Genomic DNA, 21,671 nt, shown 5'->3' with positions numbered 1-21,671 from the left:
AAAATTTATTTTATTGCATGATAATGGACCTCTACATACCATTAGAGTGACTACAAACATCATTGAAGCAGAAGGTATCCCTTGTTTGGAGTGGCCTGCTTGCGCACCCGAGCTTAATCATATAGAGTATTTGTGGGATATGCTTAAAAGAAAAATTAGAGCTCGCCGGGATAATCCACAAAACACCACACGGCTAGTACAAGCTGCTTTTAAAGGATGGAGCAACCTCTACCACAACAAAATGTTGATAATTTGATTAGGAGCGTGCCCACGCAAACTGAAGCTTGCATAAGGACTAGAGGTGATAACTGATAACACTAACTACCACAAAATACAAAAAAAAATAAATAAAAACAAGTTAAACATTATTCGTTTTACATTGAAATTTTGTATGCTATTGACTTTAAAACAACTACTGTCAATTTGTTTGTTAAATACTTTATTGTTTTATTTATTTTTTATGTATTTGTTATTAAATTACTTTAAAATAAATATTGTTTGACTTCGTGTGTTCGTTTTTTTAAATTCGCACGGAATAGTAAGAAATATCAGATGATTTCATATAAGTTTGGGTGTGTGTATATTGTTGTTGATGCGAGATTCTATTATTACGTTACATCAGGCATTTTAAACAGCGCCGCAAATTTTATAAAGTTTGCTCGAAATACAAATTTTGGTACGAAGTATTTTTGAAAACTGTGTTATAAAAGTACATAGTTAAATCAATTTCTAATAATTAATAATAAACTTCATCGTAAATGTTAATCGTTTCTGGAATGTTTTTAATTTTAAAATGCAAGAAACGCAGGAAACTTATTAATTCCAAAATTATTTCCATCTCTTTTTTTGTCCATTTTCATGACATACTTTTATAAAAAATGTTTTTAATCTTCTTTTTCATCGTTATATTGTATTTATTATACAGTAGACTCACTCTATAACGAGAACTGAAATGGCAGACTAATTACCTCGTTATACGCGGATCTCGATAGATCAGACAACAACAATATTGTGCATACATATGAATATTTATATAGTTTTCTAAAATATTAGCTTTCTATAGTGAAGCCATTCGGAGCAATATAAGATACTAAATATTGGTTCCTCGAAAATAGGGCGTCGCCATCATAAATTATATTTTTTTTACAATATTCAGTATCGGTCAATAGATAAACAGAACAGGAAGAAGTTTATTACAGGTAGGCGGTGGATTTTATTACAGCACTGCCCTCGATAACCGCACAGATGTTGGGGATTTATGTATACAGGTAGTTGGGGTATTTACTTATAGCCATTACAGCGCTAAAAATAGATAAAGAATAATAAAGATACATATTTTACGATTTCATTTTTCCTCGTTATATCCAAATATACCTCGTTATAGAGGTGTTCAGTTCAATAGGAATTTCATGGGACATCTAGTGTACCTCGTTATAACCGAAACCTCGTAATAACCGTGCTCGTTATAGAGAGAGTTTACTGTATTATAAAATGCTTTAGATATAATGCTATTAGAAAATGCTTAGGAAGAAAGGAAGAAGTTAATTTATGTAGTATACTTAGAAAGAACGCAGTAACATGAGTTTTTAGAGTAAGATATATTTTGGCAATCTTATGTATAAATATGAATTCTATGATATTTATTATGTATATAAAGTAGAAAACAAAAAAATTCTAAATAGTTTTCAACGGCTAGACATTGAAACAAAAACCGATTTTACTCAAATCTCTCTGCAGATACGGCGTTTTGGCTAAGGACGGCAGTATTTACCAACAATTTTTTGGTGGAATCTAATCTTATGATTGTATATATTAATAATATAGGTATGCAAAGTCCACAGATAGTGTGCTATTTTTTTTTTTATAAACAAATATTAGCGCTCCGAAATCGTGTTTTTTTTTTCAATTATTGTTCTGTAACTCCGAAGATTTTAACTTTACGCCAAAAACACTCTAAACATTTTCCTCGAAAAAACCCGGATCTTCTCAACAAGTTCTTTTATTTTCGACTAAAATTTTAGGTAAGTAATTATTTATTAATACGTAATTAAATAACTTGGTAACGTAAAAGCTTTTTTAGTATATATTATATTTCCAGAAGCCGGTGGAAATTGAACGAACAGTTTAGAAACAATTAAATTGTTAATTAACAATTTACGGTCGTAATAATAACCATAATAATTATGATACACCAGAATAACTATGATTTTTGTATAAAAGGGCAAAATATCTATCGGATGTACTTAAAAAATTGAAATTGAACTATTTGAGCGGCCTCAGGAATGTATTAAAGTTATAAACAATTTTTTGGGTTATAAACAAATAGAACATCTCGACAAATATGTGACTAAATTATTAAAATGGTGTTGGGGTCCTTTCGGTAGGACGCTTCTTTTAAAAGAAAAAAGTTTAATTGTGATGAGTGGTTCCTAAGATACAACACGTCAAAGTTGACCGGCATTGGCGACGAAGTTATAAACAATAGGATGGTAATTTTTGAACCATTACCTTTTTTTATTTCGGTCCTCTTTCCCTCTTTGTACATACAATTTTTGATATCTTCAAGAGACTTATATATCTATCATAATAATAAAAACGATCGGTACTATGCGTGAAAAATTACAAAAATACCAAAATCCCAATCAAAAACAAGGTTGAAGAAAATAGAATCTCAAAGTTCAAAATCGGTATACGTTAAAAAATGTATTTTCTCGGCTTTCCATGGAGGAATTTTCTTCATTTTTTTTTATTCCCAATAACTCCAGTAGAACAACCTAACTAACGTATTACTAAATGTCAAGGATCATTTAGTTTTGTTATAATAAGTTAATTTATTTAGTAGGTATAACAAAAATTTTTAATTTGTGTAAAAAAGATGGTTGAAATAATTATACAGCTTTCAAATGAGAATATTTGCATTTTGAATGTTTACACGTGTGGTAAGTTTTGTAGTACACTAAAAAAATCTACTGGAAACTAACTGGAAAGTAGGTAGTTTTATTTTATTATAAATAAATAAATTTATTATAACAAAACTAAAGTATTTTTGGCATTTAGTAATACTTTAGTTAGGTGGCTTTACTCTAGTTACTTGAAAATAAAAAAAAAGATGAAGAAAATTGCTTCATGGGAAGCCGAGAAATAGTTTATTATACAACAAGTGAGAAAAAAAGACATATTTCTCACGAGCGCAGAAGTTTGTTGCAAATCAAGCGAGGGAGAAATTATGTCATTTTTTCACGTGTTGTACACTGTACTTTTTCTATGGATGCGTTTTTGTCAAGAGTTTAAACTTCAAAATTAAATAATTTAGGTGCTTTCAGGTATATTATATGCCTAAATTGAAATAAAATACATATACAAATGTAGGTATTTAATATTTAAAAAAGGTCAAACCGGCAAACAGGTGTATGTTCTCAAAGAAATTGAAAGTGTGTAAAAAAAAACTTTTAATAATCAGCTAAGTACTTTCAGCACATAACGTGCCATCATCAGAGCTTCGTCCTCTTATAAATCCTTCATAGAAGAGTAATTGTTAAAACTCACATGATAAATCATGGATACTGGGCAAAAGCCACAGATATTGGGTATAAAACCCTTAAAATTAAAAGTTATCACATCTAAATTCTTTTTTTATTTTAAAATTACAACATGGCTGCGTCAAACCGTTGTGAGTTCACGTGAACAGCTGTTCACGTGAACTCACAACGGTTTGACGCAGCCATGTTGTAATTTTAAAATAAAAAAAAAAAAAGAATTTAGATGTGATAACTTTTAATTTTAAGGGTTTTATACCCAATATCTGTGGCTTTTGCCCAGTATCCATGATTTATCATGTGAGTTTTAACAATTACTCTTCTATGAAGGATTTATAAGAGGACGAAGCTCTGATGATGGCACGTTATGTGCTGAAAGTACTTAGCTGATTATTAAAAGTTTTTTTTACACACTTTCAATTTCTTTGAGAACATACACCTGTTTGCCGGTTTGACCTTTTTTAGAAGTGTGTACAAGTCATACAGTCTGTTTCAATTTAATATTTAATTTAATTTAATTTTTGCTTCAATACATTTTGTTTGACAAAAATAATTGTGTTTGTATTGTGCATGTTATGGTAGGGGAGCCCAAGCGGGGATTTTTTCAGTTACTCGAGCGCGTCAGATTCGCATATGGGGAGAAACCTGGTACCCTGCAGATGTGCCTCTACCATATATTGGCTCTTAACACAAGGGAGTTCGTTAAGGGGGGCCCGAAAAAAAAATCTATCCTTAAACATACTCGAAATTGTCAGATTAAGATAAGGTAAGTTAAGTACATGCAAAAGAATGTATATTTAAAAAATCTGACGATTTGACCGGGGCGTAAGGAAATGGGCAAGTTAAAAAGTTTCACAAAAAAAGCGAATAATTCGCGAAATGAACGTTAGATCGAAAAACTAAAAAATACGTGTTAAATATTTTTCAAAAATCTATCGAATGATACCAAACATGACACCCCACGGAGAGGTGTGGGAGGTAAATTTAAAATTTTAAATACAAATCCCGCGATATTTCGCAAAATAAACATTAGATCGAAAAACTGCAAAATACACTTAATCAATATTTTTGAATAATCTATTTGGAATGGTACCAAACACGACCACCCACGAAGGTGGGGTGGTGGGTTACTTTAAAATCTTAAATAGGAGCCCCAATTTTTTTTCCAGATTCGGATTCTTTACGTAAAAATAAGCAACTTTTATTCGAAACATTTTTTCGAACTATGGATTTGATGGCGCTATAATCGGAAAAAACCATTGTTGGAAATGGAAAATTAAATTAAAAAATGGCAAGCGCCCACTAAAATGGAAAACTTTACTTAACTTTTTTTGGTTTTAGGACCTACTCTTCACAACCCAATAGGTCCCCAAAGCGCTCGAGTGACTGCACATTTAGCATACTTTGCTCCCCTACCATTACCATGCATGGAAACGGCGATCATGTTTATGGAAAACCGTCAATGGCCGACTTTTCTCACTGAGTGAGAAATGTTTCATTTTGAATGTATGTAAGTAGTGAGAGAAGTGGCACATTGTATAGCATCCAGAGAAAAATACATTTTTTAACGTAGGTATAGCGATTTTGAACTTTGAGATTCTATTTTCTTCAACCTAGTTTTTGATTGGGATTTTGGTATTTTTGTAATTTTTCACTCGTAATACCGATCATTTTTATTATTAAAATATATGTTGTGAGTCTTTTGAAGATATCAAAATTTTTATGTAGAAAGAGAACCGAAATAAAAAGGTAATGGTTTGAAAATTACCATTCTGTTGTTTGTAATTTCGTCGCACATGCCGGTCAACTTTGACCGGTTGTATCTTAGGAACCACTCATCAACTCATCACAATTAAACTTTTTTTCTTTTAAAAGAAGCGTCCTGCCTGTCCTTTCCAATAGCGTTTTCTTAATTGAATCAAATAGTTGCCGAGATAGGTTTAAATTACTTATCACCTATAAATATTAAATGAAAAATATATCAAAAATAAACATTTTATTAACTTATCTAATAAACATCTTACAATCTATCTGCAATAAAATTAAACAAAATACTTTGCTATTCATTTTTCACTAAAACAATCTTTGCTGAACACTGCGGGGACCTATAGTTGTGTCTTAAAGAAAATTCTTCAATATGAAGATTTTCTAATGGTTTTAGTATGCTGCTCTTATTAAAGAAAAGCACATGTGGTTTCCATTTTGATTGTATTACAGAATCTTTTGTTACTATTTTACATTCCACATCATACCTACTTTTTGTGCCTTTAGTTAGTTGAAAATGTATAAAATTACCTTTTAAGAACACAAAACACTTCGTTGGGAGGTACGGTAAGTCAAAGAAAGAAGCACATAGCGTATAACCATGATGGGCACTCAAATGATTCCTCAGCCCTGAAGCAACATCTTTTTTTAGACAATGTTGGACAGGACAATTATAATAATCCATACTTTTTGTGCAGTACAATACTTCATGTTCTAATATTTTTGAAAACGAAAAATGTTGACCACAATTATATTTGCAAAAGCGTGACAGAAAAGATGACGTCATCATTTGTTTCAAGTATAAATGGTTTCCTTTCGTTTTATTTTCATCGGTTAACCACTCAAAACAACAAAAGCAAAGAAAATCTTTATGTGTAGGACTGTAATAATATGTTACGGGATAAAAGTCAGACAGGGAAAAGATACAACTCTCTTTACAATTAAAACATTCTGGATTATATTCTAAGGGAAATTCAACAATTTCGGATGTGAGATCGAACTTGCTTTTATAAATGAACTGATTTTTCTCTTGGGTGTCTATCTGGTTTTCTAATGAACTATTCTTAATGCTTGACGAATGATCATTTTCTGATATAGTGAAAAATTGTAAGTTGTGATAAATTAACTTAAATTTAACATTTATTAAATTTGACATATTCGTTGCATCCACAATGAAAAACTCATTAGTATGTGAAGGTTTTGAATTATAGTTAATATAAAAATCTTTGTTTTTGCTAGTTACTGTAAACTGGTGGTATATATTTAAAGCTAATTTATCACTTCCCAAATAAACCAATTCTAATTTTATTGTATTTTCTGATTTACTGTAGCTAATATATAGAAAAAATAAATTATCTTCTTCTTGATATATAAAAGTACTGGGCGTTTCTGAATAATCATTTAAATCAAAAACAAATGCAGGAGAATTCAATACCGCATCCTTATGGTTGGAATTAAAGTGTCGAAGGATTAGAAAACTCGTCACTTCTTCATAACAAATTGGACACTTATGAATTTTTTCCAAACATATCTAAAATCATTAAAAAAATTTGAGTTCAATAAACTTACTAAACGAAAATAAACTTATTTAATGAAAATGAATAGTGATGGGCATCTTTACTGCTAAATGACATAAAATTTATTTTAGGATATTAGATTTACGATATTATTTCCCATTTTTGAAGAATTTGCCATTTTTATTGAAAAATGCCACCTTTCAGACGGTTTTTTGCAAATGCCTTAAAAATTATGCATCTAACGAAAAAAACTATATAAAACATTTTTGTAGCTTATGAAAAACCAAAGAGATTCGTTTCTTCGTAAATCTTTCATTTCTAATACAAAAAGAGATGTGGTACGTGAAAACCGATTTCTTTTGGTGCATGCTCAAATAAGTGTACTTACTTAATCCAGAACTCGTCTACCTTTCGGTGTGAGTTGTTACGGAGTTAGGTTCTCCGTCGTTTTCTTCCACATTTCCTTCCATTTCCTTCTATCCATGGCCAATGCTTTTGTTTCCTCCCATTTTATTCCTCTTTTGTCGGCCGCTTCCCTCACTTCTTCTGTCCACGTCTTTCTTGGTCGTCCTCTCTTCTTTCTTCCCATATCTCTCGCTTCATATATCTGTCTTACTATTTTTTCTTCTCCTCTTCTCAGTACATGTCCGAGCCATCTAAGTTGTCCTTGTTCGATTGTTGTTGTAACTAGGTGTATTTTCAGATTTTGTCTAAAGGTTTGATTTCAAAATTTTATCTTTCCTTGTTTTTCCCTCTATTGTTCTCAAAAATCTCATTTCTGTGCTTATTAGTCTATTCTTTTGCCTTTTGGTTAATGCCCAAGATTCACAGGCATAGGTTAGAGTGGGTTTCACAATATTTTTTACTATTTCGGTTTTTATATTCTTAGGTATTTCTTTCTTTTTTAAAAAGTTACTCTTAATAGTATTGTACAGCTTACCAGTCTTTCCAATTCTTTCATTTATCTCATCTTCTAATTTTCCATTCCGGCTTATGATTACCCCCAAATACTTATATCTGTCTACCTGTTCAAGTTGCTTGCCATCTACTTCTATTTTGTGTTTTCCGTTTTGTCTTCCAATTATCATTGTTTCTGATTTTTCTTTGTTTATTTTCATGTTTCTGATTTTTAGCTCTTCATACAATATGTTTATATTTTCTTGTAATTGTTTTTATGACTCCCCAATGATCACCAGGTCGTCTGCGTAGCATAGTTGTGTCATTTGTATCATTCTCAACTTCCAATATCCTACATTATATTTTCTCCATTTGTGTTTGCAGTTTTTTATTACGTCATCCAGTACTAGGTTAAAGAGTAGTGGACTCAGGACCCTGTTTTAATCCAATGTTGCTGTCGAATACTTTTGATTTTTCATTTCTTGTCCTTACATAGCTTTTCGTTTTTTCATATAAACTCTGGATGCATCCTATTAGACCTTGTTCAATTTTTCTCTTTTCTAGTATTTGCCAAATATCTTCTCATTTAATTCTTTCGAAAGCTTTTTCCATATCTATGAAACATGCATGTATTTCTTTTTCTGTTTTAAGAGCTTTTTCTATTATTTGTCTGAATATGAAAATCTGATCATTCGTCCCTCTTTCTTTTCTGAAACCACTCTGGCTTTCCTCAAAGGTGTTCTCTAGTTTTTCTCTTAGCCTGCTTTCTAGTATACTAGCATAAAGTTTTCCTACTGTGCTTCCTAGTGTTATTCCTCTATAGTTTGAGCATTCTTTGCTATCTCCTTTTTTATAGAATGGTGTTATAATGCCTATCCAAATAAGTGTATTCAGCTTAAATTAACAGACGATTTTAGAGGTATCAGCTACGAATACCTTTTGTAGTGCTTGAAAAGACCTTTAAAACAAGCACTGTTAAATGTTGATTACATTCAAACTAAGTGAGATATGGTGCCCTCGATCACCAGAATTTAAATGCATCGTTTCACTTCTACAATACCTTTTATTACAGTGTTATTTTTATGTTCAAAAAGTTGGAAGGGTTTAAAATGCATGGTTTTTGAAAAAAAAAAAAGAATGTGTGTGTACTTTGTACGCACGTAAGAAGATATTCTTCTATTATATAATAGGTAATTTAAACGAAGTAAATATACTTAAAAGGTTATTTGTATTTTATTTAAAAATCAAACTAACTTTCTTATCTACCACTTTCAAAAAATTTTTATTAACACAACCAAAAATAAAAAAAAATATGAATCGCCCAGGAATTGAACCTGCGTCATTCTAATCTCAGAGCTAACGCATTACCCACTACTCCAGCGAGGCCCTAGGAATTGACATGTAAGTTTCAGATATAATTACACAACACGGCGACATATAGTGTAAAAATGTTATGCTTACATAATATTTTATTATTTTACTACAGAGAAACACAAATCCAAAAACACAGGAATTATAATAAATAATACATTTCCTAAAAACACTAATATATTCTTTTAACCTTCCGATGACCAACCTTTTTTTGTTACACGGATGACCAAGGGGGGTAAAAATGACCCCAGGTCAAAAATGTCAAAAATGACAATTAACAAAAAAATAAAGTTTTTTTTTTTATTTTTAATTTTTTTTTTGGCATGGACTTTATGTCATTCAGCCAGTCACAACATGAGTATTAGTGTCATGTGTAGTGTGTATGTTGAGTAAGTGTCTTGTTACTTTGCAAAGTCGACGTCATTAGCGTAAAACTACTTGTAATTATACATAATAGACGCTATTTTACTAAACATCAACTTCAGAATATATTTTTTATTCGTAAAATATAGGGAATTTTTTTTATTTCAAAATATGAGGATATCTAGAATGATATTAAAGTCAAATAAAAAAATAATGAGTTAAAAATTAAAAATACTTTTGAATTTATTAACGAAAAACATATGCTGGGGTCACAATTTCGGTTTACTGTAAAGAGACCGAAATCATTAGACCGAAAGCAGTAGACCGAACTCATTAGACCGAAAAGCACTTTACCGAAACCTCACTAGACCGAACAGCAGAAGACCGAAAAGCAGTTCTTTTTACTTGTGGCAGTAAAAGAGATAAGACTAATGTAATTACAACTAAATGTTATTTGGATGATTATTATAAACAGTTAAAATGGTGTTAACGTCACTCTACCCTTAATTTATTTTTACCTTCACTAATTTGTTTAACGGATGATCATATTTATCAGACTGTATTTTTACATATTATGTAAATTATTTCATATCAGACTGTACAGAGTAACAATTTACACAGTCTATATATAAAATAATACAAAAAAAAATACAATAAACAAAAAGACAGATATACAAAATCTTAGCATAATTTACTGCAAACTTTTTAAATTTATTTACCATTTCGGTCTAATGCTGTTCGGTCTATTGAGGTTTCGGTAAAGTGCTTTTCGGTCTAATGAGTTCGGTCTACTGCTTTCGGTCTAATGATTTCGGTCTAATTGTCGTGTACCCACAATTTCCCCCGCTTGGTCATCCGAAGGTTAATGACTTATTTGCACGGTTACAGATACATACATACCTATCTTGAACGATTAGCAAGGAACTACATACTGTCAGAACTACAATTTATTTATTTTTTTATTTTATTTATGTACAATTTTACCCTCAATCGATTCGCCGCTAAAGAAGAATATCTTCAAAAATAAGATCAAATGAGGCCTATAGAATCAAAACCTGCCAGATCCATGTTTTGAAATTTTGTCAGGAGGCTAAAAAAACATTAAAAATGTAAATTTTCCAAAAAGTATCCAGCATTTCTCAATCGAAGGGGCATCAATAAATATCATAAAATGGCACACTAATTTGTCATTTTTATGCATGTCTCTTATATCTAGAAATTTTTACTTTTAGTTTGGATTTAGCAGAACGAAAAATTTAGGATTTAGCAGGTTTTTGATTCTGATGGGCTCAAATTATAGAGTGCATTTTAAAATTTTCTTAAAAATCTTTTTTTTCTGCATTTAACTCAAAAATGATAAAAGATACAGTAATGAACAAAAAAACAAAATTTTATCTGAAGAAAACCTACATTTTTGTACTTTTTTCATATCTTAATCGTTTTCGAGTTACATGGAGAAAAAGAAAGACTTTTAAGAAAATTTTAAAATGCGCTCTATACTTAATTTGATCTTATATTTTTCAAGAACAATGCATTTTAAACCCATTCAACTTTTTGAACATAGAAATGAAATAACACTATAATAAAAGGTATTGTAGAAGGAAAACAATTCATTTAAATTCTGCTGGATGAGGGGTTAAATATATGTACTTCTCATTTTTTCTTAAAATTCATTAGTCATCAGTTTTTTTTTGCACCATATCTCACTTAGTTTAACCCGCCAGTGGTCGCTATATGAGATTTTCTCTCACAGTTTCAGAAAATTGCGCACAACTTTTTTTCTGGGAAATTATACGCTCTGTAGTTCCTTCTAGTCTCCTAACTATCCTCCCTCGACAATCAAATAGACTCGTCCGCTCAGATGGTGACCCAGTTTACTTAGTATCACTATATTGTTGAGTCAGTGCGCTTCATGTGAGAGATTCTCTCATCAAGCGACCACCAGCGTCACCAACTGTGTATAAAAATTAATTTTATTTTTCCCTTTAAAACCTAAAATAATATCCTTTTATGATATAATAAAAGGCGCCGTGGATGTGGTCGATGATATGAAAATCCTATATTCTGTTTCACGAGTTAGTTGTAGATGGTCACTTACCATATATTTTTCAATGTTAAATATTGGCGGCATCAATAGTCACATTTTATATAAAGATAATAATAATAAAACACAAAAACGTCGTGTTTTTTAAAGAAAATGGCTTTATCGTTGATGAAACCTAATCTTTTTTGTAAAATTTTGTAAAGGCAAAAGTTGGATATGTGAGAGGAAATCTCACGTGCGACCACTCGCGTAACAATCTACCTAGCGACCAATGCCGGGTTAAATATAATCAACATCTAACAGTGCTCCTTTTAAAGAACTTTTCAAACACTACAAAAGGTACTGTTATTATTAGATACCTAAATTCGACCATTTCTCTGTTATTTCAAGTAAGTATAATACACTGATTTGAGCATGCACCAAAAAAAATGTCTTTTCACCTATCAGATCTCTTTTGTGTTATACCTAACTAGGTTTATGAAGGAACGAATCTCTTTGTTTTTTTAACGAAATAAACCATATTATAAATCAAAAATGATTAGATGCATGGTTTTTAAGATATTTGCAAAAAAACTGTCCGAAAAGGTGTAATTTTTCAAGAAAATGGCCAATTTTCAACCATGAATAACTCAAAAAGTATTCAATTTTGAAAAAAAAAATTAGAACAGTTTTTGTATAGAAATGGATTCTAGCCACTTTTTTGGTTATTTTCACCAAAAAATTTTCCACCAGCAAAAAGGGGTGGGAAGAACCGCCCCCAAGATAAAAAGTGCTATAGTATATAGGGTAGACTTTGTTTCTTGAGCTATTACCTACTTACTGTGAAAATATCATGTAAATCGATGTAGTAGGATGGAATTCGGAGCTAAATACCCTCATTGACTGCCCTAATACTTTAAGACCATTAAATAATGATAGATGATCTGAATGTTGTTGTGATATACAAGGAAACTTAAAAGATAAAGTGTTAACAAGGTTTTTGCAGAAGAACTACATGCACGCAACATTTCATACAACACAAACAATAGAAAGAAACAGACTCGATACGAGTAGATGGCATTTTTGCAGCCATTCACTTTTTTAAGACCAGTTTCACAAACAACAAATACATCAGTGAATAGTTGTTATTGGTCACATAAAATTTGTAAGTTGATTATATTTTTATTGTGATTCAATACAATTTTGATAATTTAAAGTTAAACTGACGAATTTTCTTTGTTATAGATATTTAAAGCGAGGTTAACTTGTCAATTTATTCCAAGAATACATATATTTATTTTCTTAAATAAAGAAAATATAGTCTGTTCGCTAAACTCAGACGCAACTTTCTAAATATTTTAGTCGGTAATTTTGCCAATTTTAGTAAAATTGGCAAAAAATAATTACTAAATAGTTAATAATCACTAAATAGTTAGTAATTTTGCAAATTTTTGCAAAATTGGCCAAAAACAAAAAAATTATCAACTAAAATATCTAGCCAGTTGCGTCCGAGTTTAGCGAACCGCGTATAAATTTTATTTGATGTTGGTGAAACATAGATGTCAGATGTCAGTTTTATTAGTTGAATAATTTTATTCATTGAGTAAACTCCTATTCGTCATTGGTGAAACTGGCCATTAAAGTGTAAAGTTCCAAAACACATTCAGTTACTGCTCTGCTTATGAATTTGAATTCTAGCCGGATCCCTGATGAGGTAGGGCATACCGAAACATGTAAGACCTTATTGATACCGATTCATATACAGAGGGTTTAAAGAATTGTCTTAGGCAGGGATTTACAATTTTCAGATACATATGAGCTGAGGAAAGCTAGAATAAAAAAAACCTATTTTTCATAATAAAAAATGTATAGTCATACCTTTTCATGATCGACAACTTGGGAATATGTTAACAATTCGCGACATCCATCAAATCTGTTAATGCATTTAAATAAACATGTTTCAGCAATTCTTCCATATAGGGATTCAACACCTATTCTTTGATTTTGTTTATCAGCCTGTGTACAACGTCCACATTCTACATCTCTATTTCGATAAACTGTTACGGGTTTTACTGATAAGTATTTATGGCAGAAAGTACAAATTAATGGCTCTAATATTTTGTCGGGAATTATAAACGCCATAACAAACATTACATATAAGATGGTAAAAGCCAGGAAAAACTTATATGAGACAAATTTATGGAATTACAAATTCTCACTCACTTTATCTTAAACTATTTTACCTACTGATATTAATGATCATAGAAAAAAGTGTTGTGTGATTTGGTAGAATGCGATCTTACCCTTCAAAAAATATGTCACGTATTTCAGCACCTGGAAAATTGGAAGGATACTACAAATCTGGCCTCCACATAAGTGGTCTGTAGCTTCGACATGATAGGTGTGAAATTTTAAACGTTCTTGCTGTTGATTGGATAGGAAGGGTAGCGTTATCTAGCCTCCACGCTAGGTACACCATAGCCTCCATACGGTAGTTCCAATATTGAATATTATTTTATTCAAGTGGACAATAAAGGTAAAACACAAACAACTTTTGTTTCTTAATTATTTATTTATACAATAATGTGACATTTTACATGAAAATATGAGTATTTAATTTCAATTAAATATATGTTTACTTGTTGAATTTATCGGCTGCACACAACAGCTGATCGGCCATTAGACCCAACAACAAAACGCGAAATAAAATGTGTATTTTAAAACTGTTGGATAAACAGTACTACAATCAGAAAAACTTACCTTTAAAAAGGTACTCGATTATGAAATAACAAAGATATCAAAAAACACGACTGAATATCAGCTTTTTATGGTGACACAAACTAAACACAAACACCAAACCAAACACATCACATAACCGACCATATAAAATAAGTGAACGACAACGAACGAACGAACACGAACACAGATTACAGATTCACAGATAGCGCAGGATTTGTCAAAAGTCATGTTCCACCAATCACAATGCCGACATCAGCGCCTCTGACTAAACGGAAGGAAAATAAATACGATTACATGTTTTTTTATTAGAGTTAGCGGGGCATGATGTGAATAAATGCGAAGATTACATGCGAATTTGGGAGGTTCAAAATAATTGTTATCTACTTTTTATGTCATATTATGTATAAGTTTTTAGTTTGTGAAAAATGTCATTATAGACAGCAGTGCGTGAAGGGTTTAAAGTGTGCGTAAAGTAACAATGTATTTTAAATGGGATTTACTTTTTCGCACACTTTCAATGGGTTTTTTGGCACACTTTCATATAATCAAGTATCCTTAACTTTCGCGTTGTCATATTTATGACAATATGAGCAATGACTTACAATAGAGTAGCCGAACGTCGCGAAAAAAACGATATTTTCCCGTTTTTAACGATTTGTCCCGGTGTCCCGAAGAAGTCTCTCGGGACGCCTAAATGTCTCGTACTTTTTCTTCAATTTCAATTGTTTCTTCAATTTCGGCATTTGTTTTTATTATTATTTCTCCCTCTCTTATTACATTGTGGTCCAGTATTGTTCTCATTATATTGTTCGTTCAAATTTCGGAATGTTATGTTCCTCTTTCTTATTAATCGTCGTTGTTTCCAACCCTTATGTATCAACAGGTCTTATTAAGGTATTATATTATTTCATATTACACTTGTCTTGATTCTCAACAGATTTCTAATCATTCCATATGTTTTTCTGCCTTTCAGAATTCTTTCCTCTGTTCTCTCTTTTCCGGTTTTCCATATTGTTACTCCAAAGTAGCTAAAGGTGGATACAAGTTTGTCCTCCTTATGATTACTTTCAATATCAGATTAAATAATAGTGTCGGGGAGACAGAGTCACCTTATTTCACTCATTTATTTACATTTATCTCCTTAGAAGTTGTTCGTTGAAACTGATCCTTGCTTTGGTGTTCTTTAGGCTTACTGTTAGCATAATTTGACTTAATATTTCTGGGATTCCAACATTCTCTATCTCCTCCATCATTTTCGTCCGATTGATTATATCAAAAGCGCTTTTAAAATCTATGAATATTCGGGGAATTTCTCTGTTGTATTCTCTAGATTTTTGAATTATTTGTTTCACTGTATGTGTAAAATTAATCATCGACCTCCTTGGTCTGACTCCATTCTGGTATTCTCCTAATATTCGTTCAGCGCATTATTTAAGTCTCATGTTTAGTATGTTTGCTAGAATGTTATATGTGGTGTTTAATAAAGTTATTGCTCTTTAATTCTGGCACTCCTCCCGATCTCCTTTTTTTCATATATTATAGGTACTATAATACCTGTGTTCCAATCGTCTGGTAGTCAGTTTTGTCCATAATTTGTTGTATTAGTTGGTTTATTTCTTTATGTAATTCTTTCCTCCGTATTTTTTAATTCCACTACTTTTTCATCTTCTCCTGCTACTTTTCCGTTTCCTGGGTTTTTAATATTTGTTTTTGTACTTCTTCTGCTGTGAAAATTTCGACTTCGTCGTTATCTTCTACGGTTTTATTTCTTCATCGCAGTGTGCTTCCATCTTCATAGTGAATAGCATTTTTTCGTAATATTCTTCCCATATTTTGCTGATCTGTTTCTCTTCAAATACGGTTTCTCCTTTCTGGTTTTATAGTCCTCTTGTTTTGCTTGATTTAATGCTGGGCTTATTTTTTGTTGCTCTGAGTTTTTTGTAAAATTGCTTTATTTACTGTTCAGTTAACAACTGTTTTGTTCTGACGGATTGTTAATCCATGATATTCTGGCTGAGTTTTTTACTTTGTTTCGCAGTCTTGATCGTACGTAAATTACATATTCAAAGGTAAATTGAAAAGGATTTGTAGGTCCCAAATTAGCTAAAAGACCATGTTTCATCCTGCCTGTTTGAATATCGCCCCAAACCCTCCTTGGCAGTGGCGTACCCGGAGAGGGGACTTGGGGGTTAAACCCCCTTTCCCCCAGGGCATATGAAAAATATATAAAAAAAGTAGGAAAATGTAACTTGTCTTTCACAAACAAAACAAAAGAATACGCCAACCCCAGTCCCCAGAGAAAAATTCTACGCTACTGCTCCTTGGATGTGTCTCGTTTTTTCAAGTTTATGATCTGGTCACCCTAACTTACAACAAAATTTTTGACAGTTTTGTGGTTTAAAAGTAGTTAGGATTTTTAAATGTCAAAGTTCTAAAAATTGTAGAATAGAAATGAATTCCAGTGACGAAGAGTTACAGTTTTTTTATTTGTTTATCGTAGATAAAATATTGTATGAAACTGTGCGTGAAGTACTTTTTGCGAACTTACGCGAGGTATAGCACTCGCTCCGTTGTCGCTCGTGCTCTAAATATCGCGTGCGTTCGCAAAAAACATACTTCACGAACTGTTTCATAAATAACTATTTTTCAATAAGATTTTTTTACATCTAGTTTTGGTAACACTTTAGAAAAAGTCGCGCTTCGCCACTGAAAGGTCTATTGCGGGACAAAATATGAAATATTTAGTTAAATTTTCAGGGCATTCTAGGATACTTTTTCTTCGTCGAAAATGGAGAATTTGTATTAGCGATTTTTTTATTAAAAAAATTTCTACGCCACTGGATTTAGAGTGGCTTCAAATAGCTATGACAAACATTTCATTAAAAATATATTTATTAATAACGAAGTTATGACAACTTAAAATTTTAAAACTCACTAAGCTACGAGTCAAAAAAGAACACCCTGTATCAACAGATAACCATAAAACTAATTATTTTTTAAATAATTTTAATAATAAACCACTACTAGACAAAAAATGTTTAAAATAAATTTAAAATGAAATTTTTGTCATAGCTATTTGAAGCCACTCTAAATCCAGTGGCGTAGAATTTTTTTTAATAAAAAAATCGCTAATACAAATTCTCAATTTTCGACGAAGAAAAAGATCGTAGAATGTCCTGAAAATTTAACTAAATATTTCATATTTTGTCCCCGCAATATATATTTTATTACATGACATTAAAAAAAATTTGGTTAAAATCGGTTAACAACTTCAAATTTTATAGAGGTGTTTCCAATCTACATGGGTCACACTGTACATATTTTTCTAAAACCTTTTTTTTTTAGTTTATGTTATGCTTTTTTAAAATATGTTAAAGTAAAAAGGTTTACACCCGGTTTCATAATCAACTTAAGTAAACATTAGAGGAACTGGTCCGAATATGGGCCCCCCATTTGTTTTTCTATTGAAAAATGCTTATTATATTTTTATAACAATGTCATGTCATTTATACATGCTATAAGACCTTAGAAAAACAACTGCTATGTATTTTTTTATAATACAGTTTATTTATTTTACGGATAATAATATGACGTGCGGGGCATATTTTTCTAACCAGGCCAGGCTGTCTGAAATATGGGCCACACTCAAAAACTTACATTTTTTTTTAACAAAAATATGAAATAACCTAGCCAACAATTTATGCTTAAAGAATAATAAACATATCCGTGAAAAAAATAAAATACAATTATCTGCAAAAATCGCAAAAGAGTCTTTTTCAGCTCCGGAACACTGCCCAGAGATTGCACATTAAACATTGAACCCACGTTTCTCCTCTAGTGTCAGAAAACTGTTGGCGTCATTGCTTTCAGGAGAATACTGTCCTATCTGTTCTACGTCAACTAAATTTGGTTTTGGCTTTAACGCAGAAACTATTCGCTTCCCCTTTCCTTCCTTGGTCTTTACATTTACACATTCATCTGAAAATACCGTTCTCTTCCCCTTTCCTTCTTTTGATTTTCTTATATTCTCAATTGATGTGTATGCTGTATATAGTTCAAAATTATATCTTCCTGCGCCATACGTCATTTTCTTTCACCCCCTTATATACGTGTCTAAGGATTTTTCGTTCAAACGTACCTAATAAGTTCTCATCGCTTTTCGACAGTGTCCATGTTTCTGATCCATATATAAGGACCGGTTTTATCAGGGTTTTGTATATTTTGCATTTGGTTTTTCTCATGATGCTGTTGTTGTTTTTGTTGTTATTTTTTTTAGATTTTAGATGTTTAATTAGTAATTTATAATATAATAATTTTAGCAATATTAATAATTTTACAAATAACTGCTGTTTGCTAACATTTTGAATTATACATATAATATTTTCTATCTTCTTCTTAAGATGCCCTCTCCATTACTGAAGGTTGGCTATAACTACAGCAAATTTCTCTCTATCTTGAGCGGTTCTTAGTATTGAATGTGTGTCCATGCCTGTCCAGTCTCTAACGTTCTTCAGGCAAGAGCATTTTTTTCTTCCTGAACCTCTTCTTCCTTCCACTTTCCCTTCTACTATGCGTCGTAAACAGTTATATTTTTCTTCTCTGTAAATATGTCCTAGTTAACTCGATTTTCTGTTTTTTTTTTACAATATTTAGGAGTTCTCTCTAAGTCCCCATTCTTCTCAGCACCTCGACCTCGTTGTTGGTCACATGCTATGTCCAAGAGATCTTCAGCATCCTACGAAAAACCAAATCTCAAAGCTTCCATAAATATAGAAATCTTTCTATACATTTTCTTTTTAGAAATTTCTATAAATATAGAAATTTTTGTTTGAGCTGTTTTGGGGTTTTAGCCAAATTTGTAAACCAAGATTATTTAATTAGTGAATATAAAATTTCAACCTATTTATATACCGTATTCAAAAACTTCAAACTGATAGTACGAAGTAAAATCTACTCCTAGTAAAAATTAACATTTTTAGCCCAAAAAGTACTATTTAAACTTTCATACGGGTTGAAAAAGTAACAGTTTTGGTCAGTGAATAAAATTGTATATCTATTTATATAGGTAAACTTTAAAATTTTAGTGAAAAGTCAATTAAGAAGACAAGTGTATTCTGACAACTAATAAACATCGGTCCCCGATGGGGGACACAACTACACAACCGACGTCTTTTGTGACGACAGATGCTGATATGGATAACAGTATTTTAATTTCAAGTGTTACTATAGTTGATTTTTTTACCAAGAGGAGTAAACTAAAAAGACAGATTCACACCCAAGAAAGTTACTAAAAAAGTCACCAAATTCATCTTCTTTTTTCGTTGATCATATCATCTTTCGATGATAATCCATACATATTATATTATACTAACACATCGCTAAAGAGTTCTGAAAACAACTGTTTTTATATAAAAGTAGACTAAAAATCTAAAAATTAAAGGAATAATGCAGAAAATACAAAAAATCGCCGATATACTTAATTAACCTATAAAATGACAGAAGTGCCAAAATTTCATAAATGTCATTAGTGTCAAAATTTAATAACAGTGGGGTAAACTTGCCTGCGGTTGGACCAATTAGAAACAAGCATTACGGCGCGGTAAATTTGAATCACTCCTCTTGGTTAAAAAACAGACAATAGTAATGTAGAGTAGAGTAGAGTAGAGTATTTATTGGTAATAATGTACAAATGTACTTTTACAGGTCAGCAATAATTAAAATTGTCTAAAATTACATTAAAAGTTGACAGTACTTCAGTAAAAAAAACCTATTACTAAAATTTAAAAACTAAACACTAATTAAATTACAGGACAAAACAAAATTTAGATCTGAAGTACTCCTCAAATGTGTAGAAAGCACCCATCAGAAGATAATTTTTAATTTGTCTCTTAAATTGGTTAAAATCAAGACTTTTAATAGATATTGGTATACAGTTATAAAATTTCAATGCTAGGTATCTGGTTCCATTTCTGGTCCTCTCAAGTCGACTGAAGTCTGGTACAAGGGCATCATGATTTCTAGTCTGATAAGTATGCTGTTGTGTTTTATACAGATCTACATTTTGATGAACATACAACAGGCACTGCATAATGTACACAGAAGGTAGTGTGAGAATCCTCAGGTTTCTGAAAGACTGCCTACAATCGTCCCGATAACCCTGACCTGTGATTATGCGAATACACTTTCTCTGCTGACCAAACACCTTATCTATATGGCAAGAGTGTCCCCAGGAAAGGATTGCGTAAGTTAGTCGTGAGTGAAAGTTGCTGTGATATGATGTAAGAAGGGTTTGAAGGGAGGTAACCTTAGATAGGTTTCTAAATAAAAAGAGTTGGCTTGAGAGCTTTTGGGAAAGTTTCAGTATGTGCCGTTCTAAGTGAGTCCCTGATCAAGATAAACACCAAGAAATTTAGCTTCCTGTGAACAATCTGTTAAAATGGGATGTGTAATGGTGTTATGTCTTAGGGTAAAGTTCACTGTTTGTGATTTTGAGTTATTGAGAGAGAGACGATTTGCCAAAAACCATTGGAACAAATTGCTCTCTGTGGTCTCAAGATCAATATCACTGATTTGGGAAGGGTGGTAACTTTGATAGCATATGTAGTATCATCAGCAAATAGGACTGTGCTTACCGGGCCCTCTTGTGAAAATCCCAAGTCATTTATATAAATGAGAAATAATATTGGACCTAGAACTGACCCTTGGGGCACTCCATACATCAAAGGTTTTTTATCAGATTTGAGCTGGTTAAAAAACACATATTGAAATCTATCTGATAGATAAGACTCAATCAATTGAATAGACATAGGATGAAAATTATAGGCATGTAATTTTTTAAGAAGAATACTATGAGTGACACAATCAAAAGCTTTAGTAAGATCAAGGAACGAGGCAAGGGTATCAAGAAAGTTTTCAAATCCTTCCAAAATACTGCCTGTAAAATGATCGATAGCAAGTGTTGTTGTTTTGTTTTTTCTAAATCCAATTTTTCTAGTAATAATCCAAGTGATAGTAACCTCCAGAAAACAAAGCAGTTGGAACCAAAAACTTTCAATATTCTTTCAGATAAGTACAATGTACAAAATATTTGGGTACACATAGAAAGTACTGAAAATAATGTAGGAAAATTGCATGCAATGACAGTTGCCCATATCCTTTTTAAAAAATTTAAACTTAATAACATTTTGGAAATTAAGAGTATAGGCCGAAACCGGATTGAGGTTTTATTCAAATCATTATTAGAAGCAAATAATTTAGTTAAACATCCCCTCCTAAAGTCAGAAAATTTAAAAGCATTTATTCCAAATCACTTACTTGAAATTAAAGGGTTAGTAAGAGATGTTGATACTCGTTACGATATCAACTATCTTATGGAAAATATAGAATCACACTCACGTGTCACTAATATCTACAGATTAAATAGAAAAGTCCAAAAAGAAGACAGAACATTTGAATTTGTAT

The 21,671-nt window shown here is 31.5% G+C and overlaps 2 protein-coding genes across 2 annotated transcripts in view; one reads left to right on the top strand and one right to left on the bottom strand.

Annotated features, from left to right (window-relative positions):
• Positions 1–21,671, top strand: part of LOC114342807 (dynein beta chain, ciliary) — a 399,165-nt gene that overhangs the window by 320,411 nt on the left and 57,083 nt on the right. The window lies entirely within an intron of this gene.
• On the bottom strand, positions 5,520–13,731 carry LOC126881220 (uncharacterized). Its single transcript, XM_050645354.1, has 2 exons — positions 13,350–13,731; positions 5,520–6,831 (listed from the first exon to the last, which is right to left on the bottom strand). The coding sequence occupies exons 1-2, from the start codon at positions 13,620–13,622 to the stop codon at positions 5,596–5,598; spliced, it is 1,509 nt and encodes a 502-aa protein (XP_050501311.1). The 5' UTR covers positions 13,623–13,731; the 3' UTR covers positions 5,520–5,595.

The sequence above is a fragment of the Diabrotica virgifera genome, chromosome 3 (assembly GCF_917563875.1).
Source record: "Diabrotica virgifera virgifera chromosome 3, PGI_DIABVI_V3a".
Lineage (NCBI taxonomy): Eukaryota > Metazoa > Arthropoda > Insecta > Coleoptera > Chrysomelidae > Diabrotica > Diabrotica virgifera.
This window is presented reverse-complemented; position numbering and strand designations above follow the sequence as displayed.